The sequence below is a fragment of the Vidua chalybeata genome, chromosome 13, assembly GCF_026979565.1.
Source record: "Vidua chalybeata isolate OUT-0048 chromosome 13, bVidCha1 merged haplotype, whole genome shotgun sequence".
Classification (NCBI taxonomy): Eukaryota; Metazoa; Chordata; class Aves; order Passeriformes; family Viduidae; genus Vidua; species Vidua chalybeata.
The window spans coordinates 2332786-2358419 of NC_071542.1; the positions used below are offsets into that span (position 1 = coordinate 2332786).

Here is a 25634-nt window from a genome sequence, read left to right on the forward strand (position 1 = left end):
GTGTGGCAGCTCTACAAAACATCCCTGTCCTGACTTAGGACAATCCCTTAGGCTGGGTGGCTGGAGGATCTTGAGGTGATGTGTTGTGACCCTTGGCTTTTAGTGCAAACACCAGTGTGTTCCATGCCAGTCCTGGTCAGGGCAGTTCCCTGTGTGTGCTGTGGCTGGGACATCCAGGCCTGTGCCACAGCTGGGAATGGAAAAAAAGAAGCACATCTGGCTCACAGACGTGCTTCAGTCAGGCTCCAGGTGTGTCCACAGCTGCTGGCTAAACCCTGAGTGCTTCTGGACAGCTTTTGGGGCTCAGTTTGAGAAAGCACAGGGAGAGTTGCACTATTGGGGTCTCCCCTCCTTTATTCCCATTGTCTGCAGCACAGGCACTCCTCCCTCATCCCACTGTCAGTCCCACTGGCTTTCCTTGCCTGCAGATCCTGGTGGGAAATTGGGCCCAAGCCTTCCAAACCAAGGCAACCCCTTCTGCAGCATGAGCAGGAATTTGGGCTAACAGTGGCAGCTGTGGGTATGGCCTAGGACTCCTGCTTTCCAACAGGGGATCTGGAAGCCTCATTTGCAAGTAAATTCACACAGCCAAATCTGCACTGCAGACAAAAAAAGATTTGCCTTGACATCATCTGCCCTGCTCTGCGCTCCGCAGTCAGTCAGGAGAGCAGAGCACAGCTCCAGCCTCTCCAGCTCAGCAGAATTAAGGCTAAGCTTCATCATGAGCTCATGCAAGCTGTTCCCACCCCAAATAATTGGCTGCTGCATGCTTTGTGTCTGTCTAGCCATTGCTGCATGTGGGTGGGTGTGTTGTGTGTGTGTGAATGAGTCTGCTGTAGAAATGAATGCGTAACACCGGGGGTGCAGCTGATAATAAAGTGCCTTGGGAATGCTGGGAGCAGTGTAAGGCAGAGCTGAGCCCCTCAGACACCTGCACAGAGATCCCTCTGCCTGCTACCACAGCATGGGCATTCCCACTTCAGACCACCACCACCACCTCTCTTTTGCTCTTCCTCCCACCCTAAACCCCCTCAGAAGCATTTCCACCCTGTGTTTCCCATAGCTGGGATGTAAAAGCAGGACAAAAAGCAGTGTAATTCCTCCAAAGCTCAGCCCCCTCATCAGCACAAGCCTCTTTGCAGGTGGAGAGGAAATGCCAGAGGTGCTGGTGTGTCCATTGGGATGGGAGACAATGCGGTCCATGAGCGTGGCTGTGGGACATTGCTGGATGAAGTCAGGGATGAAACCCCTGTGGGGCTTGGCAGCCGTTCAGGGGTATTGCTCTCACAGGGCTGAGCTGTTCACAAGCACTTCCAGTGCAATCATCACACACTCTCTCAGGAGTGGCAGGCCAACAGCATTTCTGCCCACTCTCCCAGATAAGAGGTGCAGAGACAGGCTGTCAAAGAGCTCATCTAGGTGCCAGGAGTTGGGCCCTCCCATTTCCTCAGCCTGGCCCAAAGCTTCCAGCCCTGCTTTCTCTCCACACCCCCATGCCCAAGATTTTTCTGAGGAAAAGGCAGCTCTTTGAAGTTAGGACAGGTCAGTGGAAACTAGTACCTGCCCCAAACTGGGATCCTAAGATCTGCAGCCCAATTAGGGAAAAAGAATTCCTCTAGTGGTATGGGTCAGAGAGGAGCATGACTTTCCTATAGCTGGGCACAAGAGGAGAGCAGAGAATTCTTCACAAGCTCGTGCAAAACTTGCTTTTCCTAGGCAAAGTATGGCCCTGTCTGGCTCAGGGAGAGGAAGGGTATTCCAATAAAGGGAGTTTTGCAGTAATATTAACTACCTAGATCATAAACCCCCATGGCTTTGGCAGAGCAGCTCGTGACCTTTGCAGGCAGGCAGGTGACACTGTGAGTAAGGGCAGTGCAGTTCAGATACTCCAGCTTTGCTCAGCCCCTGCCCTGGAGCTGCAGTGGTTCTGCTGCATTTCCCTCAGCTGCAGGGCTGGGTGAGATCATTCTTCCACGCATTCTTGTGGATGCAGGAGGGTTGATCACCATTCCTGTGAAATGAGGCTCATTAGTGGAGCCAAATTCCCAGGAGAGAATGGCCCTGGGGATGAGTTTCCCCCCTTGGAAGCACCTCAGGCCGTGTGTCCCGGTACAGGATCCCCAAATTCCATCCAGGCCCTGTGCTGGCACTGCATGGGACCTGCTGGTGCTGCACTGCTGTCACTGATCCCAGACTCCACTCCCAGCTTGGTGCTTGTGCAGTGGCTTTTCGAGGCAGGATTCAGCCAGCCTGGGGCTCTCTTGCTACAGTGGAAGTGGTTCAGAGCTCTGAATTTTCAGCTCTTTGCCCACAAAACAGCTATTTCTGATTCAAGGATGCCTTTCCTGAAGGAGATCCCTAATTTACTGTCTGAATATCTAATGAACTAATATGAGTTTGGATACACTTGAGAGCAGAGCTGATCTGCTCCCTGCTTTTCCTGGCCTCCAGTCCAAGACCCTCTGTTATCCCCACTGCAGTGACTAGAGAGCTTTCCCAGGTACCCTCACCACTGACCCATCTTCCTCCTCCTCTTCCTCAGCCTCCCTGTGGCCTCCCAGTGCCAGGGCTCCCAGCTGGGCTGAGGCACAGCACAGACATTTCTGCTGGCGTGAAAGAACAAGAGCAAAGCCCTGGCTCTTGTCTTACTCTGAGCTTAAGCAGGAATGGATTAACTAAAAGGAAGAAAACCACAGAAATCATGTAATCATGATGGGAGTGCACGAGTTCCCAGCCAATTTATGTGATATCCCAGCACATCCCTGCTGAAATCAAAGGCTGAGCCTGCTGCAGTGGCCTTGAAATTGGGTCCTGTGTGTGAAGGAAAAACTACAAGGATGTTTCATGTTTTAGGGAAGAGGGCCCTTTGAGAGTGTGTTCTTCTTGGGAAAGCTGGAATTCATTGAGACACTGCTGCCATCCTACATTCCCAAAACAGGGCAGGGAACAGACTTGCCTCTAGGCACCACAACCAAAGGATAAGACTTGTCTTTTCTTTTAAGGCACAAAACTTAAAAGCCTGGAATTGTCTTTTGTGGCTGTGACTCTCAGATCCCAGAGCGTGTTTAGGTTCTTTTAGGGTTTCCTCTTCTGCACTCAGGACCACAAGTAGATTTTTCTAGGCTGGTGGGGAGGGCAAAGTGCTCGTCTCACAGTTCCACGTGGTTCTCTGTGCTCAGGCATGAACAGAGCCTGTACTGAGTTCCTGCCTTGAAGTATGGATTTAAAATTGAAAATAAGCCCTTACACCACATTTAGTGGTACCTTCAGTGACCAGGGAAGGGTTTGGCTGTCACTGCCTTGGAGCAGCTCCTGTCCTGCTGTGGTAACCATTTACCGTGTCAGCTTGTCTCACATCTAAAGGCTGTGGCAATTATGTGTCCCAAACTCCTTACAGAGGTTGTTATTTCACATTGCCCTTGTAGCTTGTCTGAGCCTTGTGCCAAAGTGGAAATACAAGGGGGGTGTTGTTATTTGTTGGCTTTTCATGGCTCTCATATCTGCTCTGCCCCAGCTGTGTGTAGGAATAGCTTTGTCATATTCCTGTGAAATAGCAGGGAGATCTATTCCCAGCTTATGGCTGGAATAGGAATATAGAGAAAAGGCTCCTTTATTTCCTCTTGGGTTGCTCATGCAGACTGAACCTGAGTGCTGCAGACATCACAAGGAGCTGTCCTGCCTGTCCCTGCAGTGTCCCTTTCCCAGCCTGTCCCTCTGGCAGGCTGGAGCCTCCTCACTCTGTATTGATGCATCAAGCTGAATATATTTCTGAAACAACTTGTTTCTGGCAGGTTGTTCATTCTAAAAATATATTTATTTCTAATTGCTGAGCGGAATGCTTAATGAATTCTTCCTTCCCAAGAACAATTAATCAAAGAAATGATTTGGGGTTGGCACTTGCTCCCTCAGGGCTCAATAGCTTTGTTCCATTGACTTAAATAGAGCAGGGCAAGTCCAGCCCATAGTGGAAAAGATTTATCTGAGCATTTTTCATGGTGCCCATCACTGTTTGTCTGCCTGTCCCTGCCACTCTGTATGTTAGAGGAGCAGCACTGCACAGCAGGGTCACAGCAAGCTTACAGAACCCCCCTTATCCTGCTGGGGTTTGGGATGCTGAGGAGAGAAGGGGCTGCAGCTCCAGCTTGCTCTAGAAAGTTTCTTGATGGGAACAAATGGCTGGAGAGGACTCTGTGGGTCACAGAGAGCCTGCAAGTTTTGATAAAGGAGACCCCTCTGGGAATCCCCACCACACCACAAGTCAGAAAGTTTGCAGCATGTCCTGGAGAGATGCAGCAGCATCCCAGGTCTTGGCAGAGGGCAGGGGCTGCTGGGTGGAAGTGCCTGGATCCCCAGCACACGCTCCCATGCTCCTTTCCAGGAGTGTGTGTAGCACATTCCATGTCACACAGGCAGGTGAAAAGCCCACTTTCCTCCTGCCAGTCTGACAGGAGGGGAAAGGCCTTAAATATCCCGAATGTGGCCACTGAATTCTTTATATTGCCTCTAATTGTGATTCAGAGCATCCTCTGTGGGCAGGGGTGTGACACTGTCCTTTCTGGGGAGGATGTGTTTTACACATCCACTGTGTGAGTTTTTCATTCTGCTGTCCCAGGGTGTGCACCAAGCCCTGCTCCTTCTCCCTCAGTCTCCTGCCCCCCTCAGTTCCTGCTGGGTTTCCTCATTCCAGTCAGCCCAGCACATTTGGAGGGACAGTACCAATTCCTCAGGACCTGGAAGGGCCTTGGGGGATCTGAAGCTCAGAGCTGAGTGTTCTTCACACTCTGGATTGGATGTCGGCATTCCTGCTCTCTCCTCTTTGTTCTGCTGAGGGAATGAGGCCCTCTGCAGTATCCACCCCTCTGTGCCTCAGTTTCCCAGCTGGCAGATGCTGGTGGGGAGACTCAGCCTCCTGCCCTAAAAAGCTTTGAGGTCAAAAGGGAGCCAGTCTCTGGGGAGCTCCTCAGTGCTTCAGTACAGGCAGTAATTAATTCAGCAGCCATTCCAGGGGGAGGGATAGTGGATTCACGTGGATGCCTTAGGTAAGCACAGCCTCAGTACAGTATGTTTCTTCTGAGACTGAAAATAATCAGAAGCAATTGGACTTTTTTTTTTTTTCCTTAACTGCTGCATTTTTAGAAGGTGATTCATCTCTTGTCTGGGGTCTGGGCTACCTGAATAGCCCCAGGATCCCAGCAGCATTAGTCTTTTTGAAGATTCATTGTGCTCCATTGCAGCCTGAATAACTCATTACAAACAAGAGTCTGATGTGAGCAGCAGGAGAGCTGGGCAGGAGAAGCATTTTGTGCTTTGGAAGCTGAAGTACACACAGGCCCTGCCTCGTTACCTTTTCAGGTGCTTTACTCCTTCCACCCCACTCCTTCCCCATGGAAAGAGGCTCTGGCATCACTGGGTGTGAGCCTTGTCTGGAACAAGGTGCCAGCAGGAACATTTCCCACCAGAGCTAAAAGCAAGGATGCAAACCAGTGAGGATTCCCAGAAAGTAATGTGGATCACGAGGAGCTGAAGGTCTGAAACACAACCTAGTATGGGCTCCATCCATCCCAATTCCATGCTCCTTAAACATTGCTCCTTTGGCACTGCCCCTAAGGCCTGAGCCATTTTCACTGGGTGCAGAAAATCCACATTAAAACCTGGCCATCCCTGTTGGCCAGAGTGTGTTTAACCCCAAAGCCACACCTGGGAAAAAAGGGATTTGCCCAGGAGTGACCCCTCTCCTGCAGGAGTTCTTCACTTGTGCCGTGTAACCCTCAGGGCTGTGGGGAGCTGTCCTTGCCAGGGGTGACAGCCACATGCAGCCAGCACCTTCTGTCACTCTGGCTTTCCCTGTCCTCACTGAACATGTGCTTTAGGGAGTTTGGATCCTTTAGAGGGAGTTAGCTTTGAATATGATTATTCCAGCAGACCATTGGAAACCCCAAACTGCTTTCTGTCACCTCTTTGTGGCAGCTTTGAGCATTCCTGTGCTGCCATTAGCCAGGACAGAGGTCTGGCTTTCCTCCCTGCCCCATCTGGCATGGCCAGGGCTCACCCAGCAGGAATGTGTGCACGGTGCTGAGGTCTGGCAGATGCTGTTCCCTGTCTCAGACATAAATCCTGGGAGCTGTGCAAGTTGGAGAGAGGCTGAGAGAGCACGTGTGCCTGGGAGCAGAGCTGGAGTAAATCATGCAGCTGAGCAGCAGCTTCAGGTTTGATCCATCCTCAGGCACTGGGAGCTTTCCTGGTGCTTTTTGGGTTTTCCTTGTGGGGTGGCTGATGTGACTGGCCCAGGGCTCAGCTGGGCACACACAAATGTGGTACCTGGGTGAGTTACCTGTGGGGATGGTTGTCCTGGTGCTGCATGCTTCAAAGGTTATGGCAGGTATCCCAAACCTGGGCTCTGGAGTCTAGAGGAGAGTCTGGATGTTGGAATGATCACAGAATCCATGAATGGTTTAAAGCTCATCCCATTCCACCCCTGCCATGGTCAGGGCCACCTTTCACTATCCCAAGGTGCTCCAAGCCCTGTCCAGCTTGGCCTTGGACACTTCCAGGGATCCAGGGGCAGCCACAGCTTCTCTGGCACCCTGTGCCAGGGCCTCAGCACCCTCACAGGGAACAATTCCTTCCCAATATCCCATCCATCCCTGCCCCCTGGCAGTGGGAAGCCATTAAGGGACCCCACTTTCCTTTGGGGGCCCTGTGAGTCCCAACCCTCAGGAGCTGGGGCACAGCAATGCCCAGGAGGAACATTTTTAGCATCTCGGGTGGTGGAAGTCTTGTTCTCAGCTGGCAGATGACTTAGCAGGGTTTGTCACTTCCCTGGGGACAACAGCAGAGTATGAGGACATAAATGTGTCAGTGCAAGGCAGAAAGCACTGCAGTGTCCCCTCCACACCCCCCACTCCCCAAACTGTGATTCTTACCTAGTTGTGTGACTCATGTCATTTCTCTGCCTTATTTTGGTGTTTAATTTTAGTAAATTTGGCTTCCTAGTGGTGAGAGTGACATCCTCAGCTCACATAAACCCATATTATGTCAAGACAAACATGTCAACACAAAGTAGTTTAGAAGTCAGCCTGTCATCCCTGTGACTTCCCAGGGAGATGAGTGTGGAAGGTCCCTGGTGTCGGTGACGTGTGTCCTGTGCCACTCTTGGAGCAGCTCTGAACTAAGAGACATCTCCAGAGCCCCCTGCCCTGGGCTGAGCCCCAGCCTGGGCAGCAGGGCAGGGGGGATTCTGCCCCTCTCAGGTGAGACCCCCACCTGCAGAGCTGCGCCAGCCCTGGGGCTCAGCACAGCAAGGACCTGGAGCTGCTGCAGCCGGGCCAGAGGAGGCACCAGGATCATGAGAGGGATGGAGCAGCTCTGCTGGGAGAGCTGGGATTGTTCACCTGGAGAGGAGGAGCTTTGGGGTGACCTCACTGTGGCCTTGCAGTGCCTGAAGGAGCTGACAAGAGAGATGGAGAGAGACTTTGGACAAGGGCCTGGAGGGACAGGACAGGGTTAGATGGGATACTGGGGAGGAATTCCTCCCTGGGAGGGTGGGGAGGCCCTGGCACAGGGTGTCCAGAGCAGCTGTGGCTGCCCCTGGATCCCTGGAAGTGCCCATGGCCAGCTTGGAGGACCCTGGGCTAGTGGGAGGTATCCCTGCCCATGGCAGGGGGTGGCACTGTGTGGGCTGTAAGGACCTTTCAACCTGTAAGGACCATTCTGTGATGATATGATAGATATCATATCTATCCTGTATATCATACATATCTACAACATCTATAGACAATCCTTTTCCTTCCTGTCCATGTGTACAAACCAAACCCTTCCCCAGTCCTGCTGCTCTTTGAGACAGCTCAGAGATCCCTGGTGCAGGTCCTCCCTGCCTGGGGTTTGACTCATGGATGGTGGATGTGGGCCAGGGCCTGAACTTCATCATGTCACAACTTATGCATGTCTGTAGGCTTTAATCCTTCACATTCCACAACATGTTCCTGATGGCTTGGAGGCTGCAGCCCTTATTGATCCATCCCTTCTCTACAGCAGCAACATATGGCACGTTTCCATGGCAATGGGTCCCCCTGAAGGGGCTTCCTTCACTTCCTCACTTTATTGGACTTTTTCATTATTAAATCATCAGAGATAAATGTACACAGGAGAAGGGTCAATGTGTGGATCAATGGGCAGCAAACAAAGAGGAACTTTTCCATATTCATACAAGCAGGAGATTTCAGGAGATCAAACAGTGCAGAATTGCCAGGCCCTGAGGTGGCAGCTCATGCATAATGTATTCTGGGAACTCTGCAATCAATGCACATCCAACACCTTGGAGATAGACCCCGAGGACTCAGCTGCAGGTGGGCAGGGACAGGGGAATCCACAAAGGTTTGTGAGTGCAGTAGGGTGGGGCATGAAGAGAGGTTAACTCTGCTTTGTCCTAGCCCTACAGCTTTGGCTCAATGCTGCAAACAGAATGTTGTGCTGAATTCTCTACCCGTGGAGGGTGTGGGGTGGGAGGTTCCTTCCTTCTGGTGGGGTCTGGTGAGCCAGCCATGGAGTGAAACCTGCTTTGTGCAGTGGTGTGAACCAAAATGGTCTGAGCTTCCATGGGGACAGGAGTCCTCGGGACATGGGGCTGATGGTGGCTGCACTGCCCTGCCTCCCTTCCCAAGGAATCCTGTAAACATCCCAGGGAATCTGCACCATTCCATCCTCAAATGGTGTCTCCAGCCCCTGCTGCAGTGAATTCCCACTGCAGGACAATTTATATCCGTGCTCACCTCGGTGGTGCTGTGAGAACAGCAATAAATTGTCCGGGTTCAGTGTGTAAATGCTGCTCCTTTGGGCCTTCAGACAGAGAGGGGATAAGCTTTCCTAGGAGTAGTACCATAAAAATTTCACTGCTTCTGCAGCTTGTTGCAGGGGAATTCTCCATAAGATATTAATAGCTGTGTCCAAGCAAGTGAGAAAATATTAATAATGCTGCTATAGTCAGAAATGGGATGTGTGCTCTATTGGCCTCCATGCTCCAAATTTAGAGCCGGAACAAACCGAGTCTCTTGTGGCTATCTCTGGTTCTGTGAGAGAAATGAAATCTTGTTTATTTTTACTTTTCTGGGAAGATTGGGTTCTAAGTATAGATTTAAGATAGGCTTTAATTTGTTAGGCTGGTATCTGCAGGCAGGAAGGCAGCAGGAGCAGAGGACAGTGGGCATTGACTCTGTGGGGCCAAGTCCAGTGGGACTTTGCTGAGCCTTGTGCCATGGGTATGGTTCAGAGTGACTGGGAATGAAAGTGCAGGTTCTGGCTGGTCCAGTTTGTCTGCAGAGCCAGGACTGGGAGCAGGTGTTCATCCAATTGAACAGAAATCCTGGGAAATGCTTCTCCAGGTCCTGTGGAGCCCCTTGCAGGATTAGGACCTCACAGATTGGATGGACCCTCATTATCCCAGGACAGATGCAAGGCAGGCAGCAGCACTCCAGCCTCCAGGAGCCTTTCTGCAAACGTGGTTTGCTCAATCCTTGAAACCGAGCTTAGGGTGTGAGTTCACTCCCCCTCAGAGGATCCACTTCACAGCTGGGATGTTGCTGTCCTGGCCATGGCACTTCAGTCCTGTCCTCACTTCCCACCTGCCTGGAAGTGAACAAACCTCTGAGCAGGGGTGGCAGCTTCCCTTCCAGGGGCTTTTCACATGCTTGAACAACACTTCATGTGGTGTGGTTCCTGACTGGTGCACTTGAGCACAAAGATAATGCAAAGTGCGGGGTTTTCTGAGGCAGGAAAGCAGCAAACACAAGGAAGATGTTCCAGCAAAGTCGCTGAAGGTCAGGACTGTCCATCTGGGCTGATTCATAAAGCCTGTTTCAAACTGAGAGGGAGGCCAGGGAAGTGTCTGTGTAGGACAGTCACCAGCAGCTTCTGGGGGCTCCTCTGGCAGCTCCCCTAGGCAAAGCAGAGTGTCCCACGTGTGGCTGTTCTCCCTCCCCGCAGAGCCCACATGAGGAGAAGGTGTTGCCTCTTTCCTGAGGCAATAGTTGATGAAAAAGGCCCTGAGCACTGAGCTGTTCCCTCCTTCAGGCAAACCCACTGCTTGGTGGATTGCCTTTGACATCAGCTCTGCTTTCCTGGTCCTCAGTTCTTCAGAATTCTCCAGCAAAATTTGCTGTCACGTGGATCCATAAAATGGTTTGGGTTCGAAGGGACCTTAAAGGTCATCCAGTGCCATGGGGACACCTTCCACTGTCCCAGGCTGCTCCAAGCCCCAGTGTCCAAGCTGGCCTTGGATACTTCCAGGGATCCAGGGGCAGCCACAGCTGCTCTGGGCAACCTGTGCCAGGGCCTTACCACCCTCACAGCCAGAAATTCCTTCCCAGTATCCCATCTAACCCTGCTCTCTGGCAGTGGGAAGCCATTCTCCCATATCTTGTCCCTCCATCCCATGTCCCCAGTTCCTCTCCAGATCTCTTTGAGCCCCTTCAGGCCCTGGCAGGGGCTCTGAGGTCTCCCTGGAGCCTTCTCTTCTCCAGGTGAGCACCCCCAGCTCTCCCAGCCTGGCTCCAGAGCAGAGGGGCTCCACCCTCAGAGCATCTCCATGGCCTCCTCTGGACTCTCTCCAGCAGCTCCGTGTCCTCTCTGTGCTGGGTACCCAGGGCTGAGGCAGCTCTGCAGGTAGGGTCTCACCTGAGGGGGCAGAGGGACAGAATCCTCCCTTCCCCTGCTGCTGGGGATCAGCCCAGGGCAGGGAGGGATTCAGGCCTGGGTCATTTCCAGCTCTCACCCCCAAGACCCCCAGGTCCCTTTTTCCCAGGCTGCTCTCGATCCATTCATCCCCAGCCTGGATTGATCCCAGGGCTTGCCCAGCACCAGCACTTGGCCTTACAGGGTCTGCTGCGGCTCACACAGAGCCACCTGTGCAGCCTGTCCAGGTCCCCCAGATGTCACCCAGGTGTCCATCCCTGCAGGAAGCCTGGGTGCAGAGCAGAGAGGCAGCAGCTCAGATTGATAGAGTGCCCTGGGTTTTGGGAGTTAAAGAAAGGGCAGCATTCACAATGTACCCACTTATAATTGCTTAAATCCATCAGTGCCTCAAACGTGGTGTTTGCAAATTGTCAGCTATTACTGCTGGAATAAAAATACCTCTAAGTAATGTGTATATTTATATTTTTACAGTAGAAAAGAGAAGAAATTTCCCCTTTGCTGCTACTGATCAAATTATAGATTACGGCATGGCTGGAAACCTCTCCTGAGTCTAGACAACCACATTTGCTGGGTAGTACTTCTACCTCTGAATAAGTTTCTTTAATCTTTAGTATCTATAGTCTGTCTGTAATATAGGATGATAATACCTTCCTAATTATATCTGCTGGGATTTAATTAATGTTTGGACATTACTTTGAAAAATGTAGGGTGTTGATTATTGTTTAATAATGTAGTGTTAGATTTAAAAATTAATGATAGAGAAGCAATGAAAATACTTCCTTGCTTGGACTGCAAATGCCATCTCCAAGTATTACATAAGCAATAGCTTCCTTAATTTTCCACTTACCAAAATCCATGTAATTACATTTTAAGGTAATAATATGAGCATATGTTCTAAACTTGAAACAGGGTTTGGAATTGGGCACTGCTCAAAGGAGATTAGGTGAGCAATTATGTAGATTGAAGATAATCTAAGTCAAAGGCTAAGTGCAGACCTTGGAGAATATCTTGCCTTGAGTAAAACTGCCAGCTGAATTCAATGGGAATTCTGTCAGGGATTGCACAGGAGCTTTTAGGAATCCAGATGCCAAGTGCTGCAGGGCCCACACCCCGTTTGTGCTGGGTGGGATCTCTCCCCATCACCCACCTGCTTGTGTCAGCACTCCAACCCATCACTCTCGCAGGCCCTGTGCTCCTGCAGGGCACTGAATTCCATGGGAGTCCTGTCCCATCCCACTGACCTGCAGCCAGCTGAGCCCCGCGGTGACCAAGGGAAGGGGCGTGCCCTGCCGGCTCCTGCTGGCACCAGGGAAGTGCTGGAGCATCCCTGGGGGAGGTGCGGTGGGTGCAGCCCTTTCCCAGCCAGCTGGGTCCCCATTTTTCGTTCTCCATGCCTGGCAGTGCCCTGGGGTTGGTGCCCCTGAGTCCAGGAGCAGCCGGGAGCCAGCGAGGCTGCAGGAGAAGCAGGCATACAGGAGAAGCAGGCATCCAGGAGATACAGGCATCCAGGAGATACAGGCATCCAGGAGAAGCAGGCATTCAGGAGAAGCAGGCATTCAGGAGAAGCAGGCATCCAGGGAAATCTGGAGGAGGCTGGGACCCAGCAAGCTCTCCTGTGCTGTCAGAATGCATGGTTAATTAGCAGTGCTCCCAGGGGCTTTAGTCAGGATGGCAGAGTATTTGCATAGAAGGGTCAGAAGGAATTAAAACTGTTTGTCTTTTCCTTTAGCTGGGTCCTTTCCCATTACACAGCACTCAGAATATTTTTGTAACTCATTTAACTCTTTTTTCTGGTGAGTATTCATGGCAAAGAAGTTTCCAAGTGCACAGGTCTTTGAGCAAACTCTCTATAAATAAATTAATTCCTCCCACAAGGGAATTGCTGGTTAAATGTCCTTAGTGTGTTTAGGAGCAGTGAATCACCATGTTTGTTCCTCCCTTTATCTCTAGGGCAGAGCAAAATCTGTAACTCTCCAGTAGAAACAGCCTGCTCCTATGTGGGAGAAGTGATGCTTCCAGAGGCAGGGAAGGATCTTCTCATGCTTTTTCTCTTGCTCACTCTGTCCAGCTGTCTCTGTGAATGGCTGTTCCTGGAGTAAACTTTGCTCCCACTGTGGCTCCAGCCACCCTGACCTCCCCTAATGCTCTTTCCAAAAGGTGATTTCTGTTTCCAGCCCAGAGCACTCCTGGGAACTGCAGCACGACCTCTTTCCTGCCAAGCCACCTGATCCGGTGTGCAGTCCAGAGCCAGGAAAGGCAGCTGCCACTCCGCAGAGAAGCACAGGTTTCCAGCACTCAGAAGGAATTTAGGAGCGCTTCCTCCCCAGCAGGCAGGGGACGGAGATTCCGTGTGGGGCTCAGTAGGTGGCACTCTGTTTCTGGAGTCAGCACCGAGCCTTGGGACAGAGCTGGGTTTGGATTTGGGCTTGGTTTGAACAAGTTGTGCTCATTAAAGAGCTGTTCTTGGGAAGTCAGCAGGGCTGGCCACGGGCTGGGAGCTCAGTTCCACTGCTGGGGAGAATCTCCTGGCCCCTGGCACTGCCAGGCAGGTGCACTGTTATTTGTGCTTCAACCCAGAGCTGGCTGCCCTTCAGCAGGAGCTGAAAACCCCAAAAAGCTTTGCTAATTTAGAGGTGAGGCCACTCAAGTCCATTTTCGCTGGACTGTGTAAGCACTGTGGAGCCAGAATAGAAATTCAGAAGCCACAAATGCACAGGGTTTCAGTGCTTTTGTGACCCAGTGATGCTGCTGAGCCTCTTACCTCTGGGATTCACTGCTTTCTGTCCAATTCCTCACTTCCTGAGCTCATGCTCTAGAATTGCCCACACTGCACCATGGAATGAAAAAGGAAATTTCATTTAATTGTAAAAAATTATTTCCAAAAGCAATATTCCTGGCCTGCTGTCACAGTGTGCTCTAGGCAGAGCAGAAAGATGGTCCAGCATTCCAAACCCACAAACCAATACCTGCAGAGTGTACAGGCTGTCACATCAGCTGAGTGACACAGCAGTGCTTAAGGAGCACATATTCCTGAAGTGTCTGTGCCACAATAATTCTCAGATACATTCTGTTTAAATAATACATCGGGAATTAAGAGATCCGAGGTAGTGGTGCATGTTAAAATGGGATTTTCAGATCCAAGGAGTGTGCAGAGAGTAGGATGGAGTATAAAAACCAAGGGTGTTTGAACAAGACATCTGGTTTATATAGTGCTGCCTGTTCCCTGTGCTCTGAGCTGTTCAGTTGCACTGAGTCAACTGTAATAAAACAATACATTCATATTTATTAATTTTTTATGTAGGCTTTTGGAAACAGGAAGAGAAGTGAGAAGAAGACAGGATATCAGACATCCCAGAGATGCATCTCTGTTAGGCTCTTTTGCAAGCCATACGAATGGCTTCAGATCTGGTTAGACTCAAAAATCAGATTCAGGTCCTAACCCTTGCTTAGCCTCAGCCTTGCGTGGACAAACCCCACGCTCTTCACTTTGCCACGTGGCTCCTCTATGTGCAAGGCAGGGATAATAACTCTGCCTCTCCTGAGTGCAGCAGAGCCAATTTCATCACTGTCAGCTCTGTGGAATCCCTGGGTGAAAGGAACAACAGAAATCCAGAAAACATGGGTTATTAATAGCTGGTGCTTGCCCTTACATACATCACACGCACCGTTAGTCATTGTGGCCAGTAATTTACAGGGAGGGGAAAGATGTTCCTGGGAGCAAATGCAAAATGACACTTGGATGGTATCAGACCTCTGAGGTGTTGTGGGCCCAGAGAGTCTAATTAAGTCTAAATGCACTGATGCCACCGTGAGCAGATCCTGCTTCCTATGTGGGTGAAATGGAAATGTGCAGGAGCTCTACAAATCTTAACAGGGGAATTTTAACTCCCAGGCAGTTCAGGTGCTGAAGTTGGTGTGCAGGCCAGATTCTTGGTGTGTTCCAGCTTTTTCTGCCTCCCTCAATAGGTTGTCTCTTCCCTGACACCTTCATTAGAGGGATCACTGGATACAGAAGTTTCCCTTCCCTGGTTTTAAGTGGTGGCTTTAAAGGTCAGAGCTGAGGGGCCATGACAATAATGCGGAGTCAGCAGTGCAGCCCTGAGGAGAGCTGTGCTGTAAGGGACATGTGGCAGTGGGGTTCAGCACTTGATCCCCTGCCCACACTGCACACCCTGCTGCTCCAGGGCAGCTCAGGAGCAGCAGGCTGGAGGGAAGAGCTGGAGGAGCTGAGGAATTGCTGCAAGTCAGGATGCAGGAGAGCTGAGCACCCTGGACAGGGAGAGGCTGGGCTAGCAGGGGGTGCTGCAGTCAGGAGAAAGCATTTCACTGGCCTTGTGTGTGTACAAAACATCTTCCTTGAGCTGGGAGCCATCCTGCCACTGCTGGCTCTGTCCCCAAGTGTAGAAATCACCACCCAGCCTAAAAAGAGGCACAAAAAAGCAAAGATCTCAGAAGAAAGGCACTTGCCTTCCCAGCACTGCGAACCTGGCCATTCCAGGCTCATGCCATTAATTTGAAACTTGGGAAAACTCATTTTCTTTGGGCCTATCTCCTTGTGTATTCCCTAAGGCAAATGAAGGATGGCTGGCAGGTTATTTATTTTCAGTAATAATGCACACACTGCTTCCAGACTTCCTGCTATTGTGCGATTATCCAGATTAATTGCCTGGGAAAGCTGCAGCATCATCTCGGGCCCTTATTAAGGAAGCTCACAACACGGATTTATATTAATGCATATTGCTGGGTGCCACAGCCTTGCTCTTGGAGGCAGATGGACAAATCCCACTGCTGAGTGCTGCCAGCACCCCTGTGCCTGCAGACTGAGGGGAGGATAGGAATTCTGGCACCTTGAGAGCCAGGAGGAGACAGCTGAGGTCATTTTTAGAAAGCTCGTTTGTGAGTAACTTCGCTTATTCTAAAATCAGTTCCCATCAGCCTCTGCTGAACGATTGTGAGAATTGCTGGGGTGCTGCTGGCTGCTGACCCTGCCTGTACATGGGCAAGGGCTGGAATCTTAAAGATGCTTTTAGGTGCTTTAAAGTGTTCTTACCAGGGAGAGAGGCTCTAGACAGAGAAGGCTTTTAAGGTATATTCTGCCCTTTGGTTTCCCTACTGAGAGTTTAACAAACCATGTAGTTGCCTTGCTCTGAAAATCCTGTTGTGCAGCAGCTCAGCCTGGTGCAGGTTCCAGCCAAACAGCCACTAACCAAGGTAGAGCTGGAGGGCCTTTAAAGCAAGTTCAGCTCTCCTGAAACATTTTGGGGATTTGGGCTGTAGAAGGTTAGACAGAGGAGCAGCATGTGCACGTCCTTCTGCAGCCCAACACTTCCCTCAGATAAATCAGTGTCAATGCAGGGTCTTACTGCTGTTGAGGTTATTGCTCATCTCCTGTGACAAAGGGGTAATTATTGTAGAGTAGCTACTAGCTACTCTAGAGTAGCTAGGCCATTAGAGTAGCTGGGCCATAGTGCACAATGTGGGGCTGCTGGAATCTTGGCAATGTGAGCCCATAGTGCATCAGCATCTACATGTGACACTTGGGGAGGGGACTGGAGCACCAGTGTGCTGGGCAGCAAGGCTCCTCAGCAAGCTCTGACACTGGGAAGGGTTTTAGTCCTCACTCTGGGGGAGTTGGGACCACATTGTCTGATTGTGTGTCTGTGGAAAATCTTTTAAAAATCCCAATCATATAAATTAGGGGTTCTACTCAGACTGTGTGCCTTCAAAGCAAAACTGAGTGATACAGTAAGGTCCATGGATAACACTGAGCTACCACTGGAGTGAAGTTAAGCTTCCTGGAGTCTGCTTCATGGAACAGGAGTTAAATGTTGGTGTTACTGTCCTTAGAAATGGAATAGGTATCTCCAGGCATGTGACTCCAAGCTTTATCGATGGTTTCTGTACAACATGGGAGCCTGTAGCGTGTGGGCTCAACTCCTGGAGTCCAGCTGGGCAGGAATCTGAACTGAAGGCTGGAGATGAGAGCACAGGTTCCAGTTCCATCCTGATCCCAAAGCTATCAGTGCTGGCTGCTTCTAAAGAAGGATCAGACAGCAGAAGCACAGCCTGATGGTTTAACCCCACATTGCTTTATTGACACACAGATTCTGAGGCCTCCCCAGTCCTCGTTCTCTCCTTACCCAGCAGTCTCTGTAGTAACCACAGGTTTTTCAGTCTCTCCCCGAGCAGCTCCCAGTTCCCAGGAAAGTGTTCAAGCAGGCATGCCCAGCCCTGGCTCAGCTCCTTTGTGAGCCCTCGAAGGCAGAGCAGGAGTGTTCCTCTGATATTAATTAGTCAATTAGCAGCTTGTGCAGTGTGCGTGCTCAGGCGGAGCAGCAGAGCACAGGGGATGACTGACAGCAGAGATGGATGAGTTCATCAGTGCAGCTGACCCGGGCTCCCCGACCTCCTGCCCTGTGCCTGATCTCACATGTCTCTCTTGCTGTCCAGGTTTTACTGGGATCTGACCATGCTGCTGCTGATGGTAGGGAACCTGATCATCATCCCTGTGGGCATCACTTTCTTCAAGGATGAAAACACCACCCCGTGGATTGTCTTCAACGTGGTTTCGGACACGTTCTTCCTCATCGACCTCGTCCTCAACTTCCGGACAGGCATCGTGGTGGAGGACAACACCGAGATCATCCTGGACCCGCAGAGGATCAAGATGAAGTACCTGAAGAGCTGGTTTGTGGTGGATTTTATCTCCTCCATCCCCGTGGACTACATCTTCCTGATCGTGGAGACGCGCATCGACTCCGAGGTGTACAAGACGGCGCGGGCCCTGCGCATTGTGCGCTTCACCAAGATCCTGAGCCTGCTGCGCCTGCTGCGCCTCTCCCGCCTCATCCGCTACATCCACCAGTGGGAGGAGGTGAGACAGCCCCGGGCTCTGCCTGTCAGCTCTGTTCTCCCACGAGTGCTTTCCTTGAATGCCCTTCTCCTTCCTGCTCCTTGTGTCGGGGCCTGATGCTTTGTTGGAGCAGGTTCCTGAGGGAATTCTGCACGTTGTTGGTGCTGTGGGCTCTGGGATTGGCATCCACATGATCTGTGGAGATGCTGCGTGGCTGGCAGGAGGGTGGGCACAGGTGGGCCCCTTGCAGGAACTGTGTAGCTGGTGAGCAGAGCAATCAGCCAGACAGCGAGGGCTTGCCCTCTTAGAGCCCCCAAAGGTCCAGGAACAGCTCCGAGGAAAGGGCTGGAGGCAGCTGATTTGCAGAACCTGTGGCATCTGTTTGCCATCTGCTGCTTCGCTGTGCTTATCTCTTGAATGAAGAGATAAGCATGGGCATGCGTTAGAATCCTCTTGCTTTCTATATTCTCTGACACTATGCTAAGGGAAAAAGGAAGGAGGAGCAATCTGCAGACAAAGGTCTGGTGAAAAGCAGGATCTCCACAAGCCTGGGACCCTGTGCTGCTCCCAGGGGGTATTCCAGGAAGCAGGGTGAGTTGTCAGGAATAATGTGGGTGAAACCACAATGTTGCAAGTAGCTTGAAAATCAGTTGTTTTTCTCCTGTCTCCGTGCCCTCCAAAGCAGAGAGAAAGCTCCCTGCATCTCTCTCCACATGTCAGGAGCATATTTTCAGGACAAGGAAAGCTGGTCAGGGCAATTTCATCTTCGTCCCCGTACTTTGTGTTGTGCTTTGGAGCAGAGCCTGCTGCAGAGCACGATCTGATGCAGAGCATGCTCCTGGGAATGTGAAGGGGAAGCAGCCATGCAAGTCATGGCTCAATTGCAGCGAGCTGTCACAACACTAATTCATGGTAGAGCTGAGTCCTTCCCTCCTCCAAGCAGCCCACGCTCACAGGGAGAGCACTCTGGGGCATACTTCACAAATCTCAGGCTTCATTCTTGTGGTGTTGCTGTTTGTGAGGGCTTCCCTTAGAGCAGAGCAGAGGCTCGTTGAGGTCTGGGATGACATTGGGCAAGGTGCTGGACAGATGCTGGGGAGAGGCAGCCCCAGCCCTCAGAATTCACTGTGGGTTCATTGGCTTCGTGGCGCTGGCAGGAGTGCACGGAGAGATGAACAAAGCACAAGTGTCCTTCTGGGGTGACTCAGTGAGTCAGGGGCTGAGCAGGGCACTGACATCTCTCCAGGTGTGTTGGTCTGTCCCGTGGTTGCTTTGCTTCCCTCTCCTCTAATCCAAGCAGCTCAGCAAAGGTGAGGTGATGGCTCAGGCTCTCCACAGATTCACAGGCACCCACAGCAATGCACAGCTCCCTGCTTGTTTCCCTCTGCTCCTTGACTTCCCTTCCAGGAAGTACTTGAAGAGGACTGAAGGATATTTGCTGTTTTGTACTGAATTTGTTTTAAAAATGATGAGACAGAAACAGATCAGTGTTTTTCCCTCTCTCACTTCTCGTAGTTTGACCGAGCAGCCATTCCTAGCTTCTGTCTCCTAATGCCATTCCAGGGATGCTGTTCTGTGCTGCTGTCCTGGGCCTTGGCACAGCACAGCTGGCTGCCCACTGAGGCACAGGCTCCCCAGGGTGGGGCAGTGCTGCCAGGGCAGGGCAGGGATGCTGCTGGTTGCAGTTTGGGACTGCAATGCAGACTCTGTGTGCACTGCAGAGCCCAAACAGCAAACGCCACCGGCTGTGTCAAACAGGGCTCGGCCCAGGCTGCAGTTCCTGGAGAGAGTTTGACACTGGGAGCTTCTCCAGCTTCCACACGGAGGAGGGAGGCAGGGGGAAGGGGCGATCCCCTGTCATTGGTGCAGTGACTGCCACAGAGCAGCAGGGAGACAGGGAAGGGGAGTGCTGCTTCATCCTTGCGTGGGAGTTGTGCTCCCTGAAGCCACGCTGGCAGCTCTTTTCCTCTGAAGTGCCTACAGATGATCCCTGTCAGAAAGGCCACATTCATCTTTCTTCCCTGCACCCATCAGTGCTGATCTGGGAGTGCCAGGACAGAGCAGTGCTGGACCAGACTTATTCTGGGTGTGCAAGAGGTTGCTGTGCACAGCTAATGAAGGAGGAGTTCTTGGGAGAGGGGGTGCTGCAGGTCTGGTCTCTGTGGTTCCCCCCCATCCCAGTCCATGCCTCATCAGCTGGCAGTGTCTCTTTAGCTCTTTGCTTCTGACCAGATCAGCTGGAGAGGAGATGTGAGCAGGGCGTGCTGGGCCTCTGGAGAGGAGCGTGTGCCCTAGGGGAGCGTGTGCAGGGCAGAGGTGCATGGACAGAGGGATCACTGTGCCATTGTGTGTGGGCACAGCATCCCCTCACTGCACAGAGCTGGGGCAGTCCCATTCTGTGGAGGCACACACAGTGCCCTCCTCACTCAGCTCCTTGTGTTGCTGGAGCCAGGGCAGGGATAAGGGGGCACTTCCCCAGCTGCCAGCAGCCTCTCCCTTCATTCCCCTGCAATTGTCCATGCTCTGCATGAATTTATCTGCGAGGCTGCAGTGAGCAGGAGCAGCCTTCTCGAGGGCTGCAGTGCTGTAAAGCAGCCAGGCACTCATCAGTTCCACATCAGCGCTGCTCAGGAGTCCGTGGGCTCAAGCTGCACATCCCAGCAGCCTCTGCCATCCTCCCCACATCCCACAGAGGGGCTCTGGGGATACAGCTGGGCAAACAACCTGAAGTGAAAAGGAAGGCAAAAGGCAAGAAAAACAATCTATTGCACTCATGTTCACTGGAGTACGAAAATAAGCTTAATTCCAAATGTAGCAGTTTCATTTGCATGATGCATTTTGCATGAGTGGTCCCATGAATGAATTTACGAGAAGGGCAGAACATAAATAGAGTCTTTTGGAAGTGTCTGCTGTGTCTTCCCTGCAGCTGGGAGCTTGACTGCAGTGTAGGCAGCTGCACCCACACTGGCTGGGGTCTGGCTTGCCTCAAATCTGTATCACCAGCCCCAGTGATGTTCCCTGGATTTCCCCAGGCCAGGAGCACAGGTCAGAGCAAACAGGGCTGCTCCACCCAGGCCTTGTCCTCCCCCAGAGAAACTCTTGTTATCTCAGCCTTTCTTTGGGGTACCCTGCTTGGTCAGTGGTTCCTGGACTTGCAGCACATGGTCCCAGGGTCAGTTGTGCCATTGTCCCACTGTCCCACTGTCCCAGGGTTAGGGAGCTGGCTCTCCCCACTGCTGAGCTGAGAGAGTGTCCAAGGAAAGGAGATCCGAACATGAACATCCTACAGACCTCATACTACAGACAGAAAAACAGCAGAAACACCATGGAACCCATGGACTCAATCAGGATGAACCACTCAGGTCAGATTAGCAGTCAAAACCCCCTCAGTTTCCTGAGCTTTCCCTGTTGTATGCACAGCATCTACCCCATGGTTGGTGCTGGGGCACAGTAATCTGTATTTAACATCAAACTATTTTGACTTATGAACATTCATTGGAACAACAGCACAATCCTGCGCCTATAAATTGGTTTCCAAATAGCACATGGGCCAAGATAACCAAAATGTTTTGATTGCAGACTCTGTGGGAGGGGCTGTGATGGGAAGGAAAGGAACTATCTGGGTTTGATATGGATCACAATGATAATACTGTCATAAGTGAGCATTTTTCAGATTTTTTTTCAGGAAGAAAAATACATCTTTTGGTTTTTGCAGCTGAAACCTGAAGCAAAGGACAATTTGATGATTTTCAGGCTATTACGTTATTGAAACTTGCAAATTTGCCTGAGTGCCGTCCTTTTCTTCCCTCGAGTTTCCATATTACAGAGAAGCTTTAGGAGGGAGGGAATGTGTCCTCTCAGTCGCAGTAACAACTTCCCAGTAACAACTGGGCACAGATCAGACCCTCTGAAAGATGATGCCACTTTCCAGAAGCTTCAGCTGTTTAGAAAATGGACCCAAAGCTGGAGGGCCTGTGTGGAAGGACCAGGAAAGAGCTTCCAGAAGCTATGAGAATATGGCTCCCAAGTGATTCTCCTTTGATTTGCTAATTCCCTTTGTTTCTTCTGACCTATCTGTAGCCTTTCCTAAATGCAATTACAATAATGTGGCTAGTGGCCTGGGGTATCATTGTCACCCCTAATAATGAGGGATGGGACTATTTTTGGGCTGTTATTGCTCAGATAAACATCAGTCTCAGAGGCCATGAGATTTTAGAGGAGCAAGCAGCTGGCCATAGCTCAAGAGTAGTCACAAGTTCTTTGTTACAAGGCAGTACAGAACTTTCTAACCCAATGAACAGATGCCACAAGGTTTATTTTGCTTTTCTAACCTATCACCTTTACTTACTTCTGCTGCACTGTGGATACTTTTACCCAGGTGACTTCTGTCTCACATGCACACATCTGCTTCTGGTGTCACTTCCAAACTCTCACGGTCGTGAGATCGATCCTCACACGGGGCACCGATTTGTGGGATTAGGCCCTTTTCTGACCCAGAGATGGGGCAACCAAGAGGTGTTTTAAAACATTTTATTCCATTTTCAGTCTCATGTGAAGGGTGAGACAATGCAGATGTTATAATTCACACCATCACAATCAGAAACCCACTATTTCCTAATTACAATAAGTGTTTCTTGGCCTATCAGCTTTTGTCACACCGTGCTGTAAATGCCTTAAAGCCAATCATCTAAAATGCATCTTTCATAGTTCCATTTCTCCAAAGTATCCAGTCTTACTTGCAAGGCATCCTTTGAAACTTGTTTCTAGCTCCATTTCTCACTCAGCAATGTCTGTCCTATTCCATGTCATTTCTAAGTCAGCATTTCTTATCTCAACGTTTGGATACAGATGCACACTGTGTGAGCTTGGAGAATTCTCTACAAATCCATTTCCCACATCAGCTTATTCTATACAACCCCACCCCTACATTATAAACCCTTCACCATTTTATCAATACAATTTCTCACTTATTTAAAACATATTCTTACAACTATAGAAACATAAGTTTGTGACTTTTCTCCTTAATGTCTGTGTATTGTATTTTTGCACCAATGCAAGTTTCTCCCAAGGCTGCAGATCAAACCCTTCAGTGTCTGTGGAAGTTTCTGGTTTTCTGATTCCCACACAGGGTGATGGGATGCTAGGCCAAATCTGTAAGTGGATCCTGGGAGGGGAGGAGCTGGGCAGAGTGACTGTTCCCAGGCAGCACAGGCAGCCCCAAGGGGCTGAGCAGATCCTTTCTCAGTAGCATTTGCAGTTGTGTCCTGTTAAACAGCAAGACAGGCCCAGGAGAGCAACTCATTAAAATCTGACCAGGCTTGGGTAAACCAGACTCAACAAACACCAGCAGTGTGGCTGGGAGGGGGATTGGGGCTGGGCTTCTTCCCTAATTTGCATTACCTCATTTCTGAAGCCTTATGAAGCACTGCTCTTTAATGTGCTTGCATCTTATTAAAACCATAATGCAAGATACAGGAATTTTCACTCTCACTGCCCAAAATGACCCCAAATTTGAGACATCTTTTCCTCTCAGAGAAAATCCTGGCTGCTCTGAAACAAATGGCAAAACCCTCTTGTTGGAATATCAGTTTTCCAACCACGGCCTCTCACATGGAACTGTTGTCACTCGTGCAGCACAACATCCTTGTGGAGGGAGAGCAGACAACATGAGGAGATGTATGTTCTTTATTCCTGTACATTGAATTTTCCCCTCTCCTGCCCATGGGCATCCCCAGTGCTCCATCCCCTGCCCTGTGCCAGGAGAAAGACACCCAGAAAAGTTTTTGTGGAGGAGTTGATCTTTGGCAGGAAGTTCTACAGCTCTAATGCAAATTCAGCTCCCCACCTAGGCATTGGGAATACAGTTTCAAAGAGAATATCATAAAAAATGGCTTCTAATGAATTATAAGGAGCCAGGCAAATATTTGAATAGCTGTGCAGCCATGGAGCTTGCCATGAACAGGAAAAAGCTTTTCTTTTTTCTACAGTCACCTTCTGCAGTGCTTAATGTGTCTTGTGTCAATAGAGGGTGTGAGCAGGGAATGCCTGCTGTGGGGTTTGGGATTAGGGCACAGAGTGTCTGTCTGTAGGAATGCCTGCTGTGGGGTTTGGGATTAGGGCACAGAGTGTCTGTCTGTAGGAATGCCTGCTGTGGGGTTTGGGATTAGGGCACAGAGTGTCTGTCTGTAGGAATGCCTGCTGTGGGGTTTGGGATTAGGGCACAGAGTGCCTGCAGGAATACCTGCTGTGGGGTTTGGGATTAGGGCACAGAGTGTCTGTAGGGCAGGAGCTCAGAGCCAGGCTGTGGCAGTGAAAGCCATTTGCTGTCTCAGGGGTGGTTTGCCCTGGTGTGTTCTCAGCACAGAGGTGCCCCTGTGGCAGAACCAGCTGGGCACTGCCCCGGGCAGCAGCAGTAGGGTTAAATCCTCCCTCCTGCAGGGAAGTCCCCATGAGCAGGGATGAGCAGGGCAATGACAGGGTGCTGCCTGTGCCCAGGCTCTGTCAGGGGTCACAAGGTCCCTCAGTCTGGCCTTTCCTGCTGGCCTGGGGTTGTGCAGGTTTCCTAAAGCCACAGGCTGCTCTCCTGATGATCCCTCATCCCCAGGAGAGCTGAGCCCTGGCCTCTGTGGGTTTGCTGTCTCTCGTGGAGCTCACATCCCCTGTGCTCTGCCAGCACCAGCTGCCTCAGCTCCGTTCCCATGTCGTGCCAGCTGCCTGGCATTTGCCTCGGGCTGTTGTGTTTGGAGGCTTCATTATCACTGCTGTGTTACAATAACAGAGGGATGTGCTGCAGCCTGGCACCAGGGCTCCTCCTGCCACTGTCACTTCCCAAGGTTTGATGGAGCTTTACTGATGGGGGTTGTTCCAGCTGCAGCCCTGCAGGAGCCCGGGCCCAGCCTGCCCTGGGGCTGGCACACAGGGCACAGCTGAGGAGTTGTCACCCACCCCTGAGTCACACGGTGGGTCAGCCTGGAAGGCACCACCCAGGCACAGGATTGTGTTGGGAGGGCTCCGGAACATCCCCAGGGAGGAGAGCCCACAGCCTCTCTGGGCTCTGCTCAGGGCTGGGCACTGCCCAGGGCAGGAGTTGTGCCTCCTGTGCAGGGGCAGCTCATGGGCTCAGTCCCTGCCTGTGGCTCTGGTGCCATGGCTGGGCCTGGAGCAGAGCCTGGCCCTGCTCTGCCCCTCCTGCACACAGGGACAGCCAGGGCTGAGGGCCCCTCTCAGCTGGGGCTCCTCTCCAGGCTCAGCCCCCTCAGCTGCTCCTCGGCAGGGAGGTGCTCCAGGCCCTTCCTCACCTCTGCAGCCTCTGGAGCTCCGTGTCCCTCTTGTCCTGAGAAGCCCAGAGCTGGACACAGCCCTCCAGGGCTGAGCAGAGGGCAGCAGCTTTTGTAAGCTGTGTTTGTAACAGGGACAGAGGTCTGACAGCCCTGTATTCCAATGGCAAAGTTAAAGGGTACTTCTAAATCACATCCCAGTGCTGTGAGCTCAGGAAGCAGCAAGGGCAGTGGCCATTCCCTGAAATGTGTGGGAGCACAGATTTACCCCTCAGAAGGGCTGTGCTCCATAGAAGGAGCACCATGAAGACCTCTGGAAGGGCTGCACCCTCCCTGGAGCAAGAACTGAGCACCCCAGGGCGAGTCTGTGCCCCCAGCCCACACAGCCTGCTGCCAGCACATCATCTGTGATACCCACACAGACAGTGCTGGTGCTGGGGACAGCTGAGACAGCTTTTGAACCTTCCACAGAGAGATTCCTGTTACCACTTGGGCTCCTGATCCAATGCCAACTCTGGTTTTGTCCCTCAGAGTCACGTTCTGCCAGGCTCAGCCCAGACTTTGGAGGCCAGTTTGTCTAAGGCACGTTAGCCTTGGCAAGTGGGTGCAAATTAATGGCTCCTCTTCAAAGCCTCTTCCAGGAAGGCACTATTGATTGCATTCACATCAAGTGGGAAACTGTAATGAGACAGCCAGAGAGAACAGCATTTCCCTGCCTCCCTGGTTGTGTTCAGCAAGGCAGGGCTGGAGAGGAACGTGCCAGATCTGGAAGTTGTGTGAATGAGGCAGGAGCTTGGCCCAGACAGCACCGTGGCCAA

General features: G+C 51.3%; 1 protein-coding gene across 1 annotated transcript in view; it reads left to right on the forward strand.

Moving 5' to 3' along the window:
* Positions 1–25634, forward strand: part of HCN4 (hyperpolarization activated cyclic nucleotide gated potassium channel 4) — a 97895-nt gene that overhangs the window by 11556 nt on the left and 60705 nt on the right. The window contains exon 2 of the mRNA XM_053954829.1: positions 17137–17560. Coding sequence (XP_053810804.1) covers positions 17137–17560 — 424 coding nt within the window. The remainder of the gene's footprint in view (positions 1–17136; positions 17561–25634) is intronic.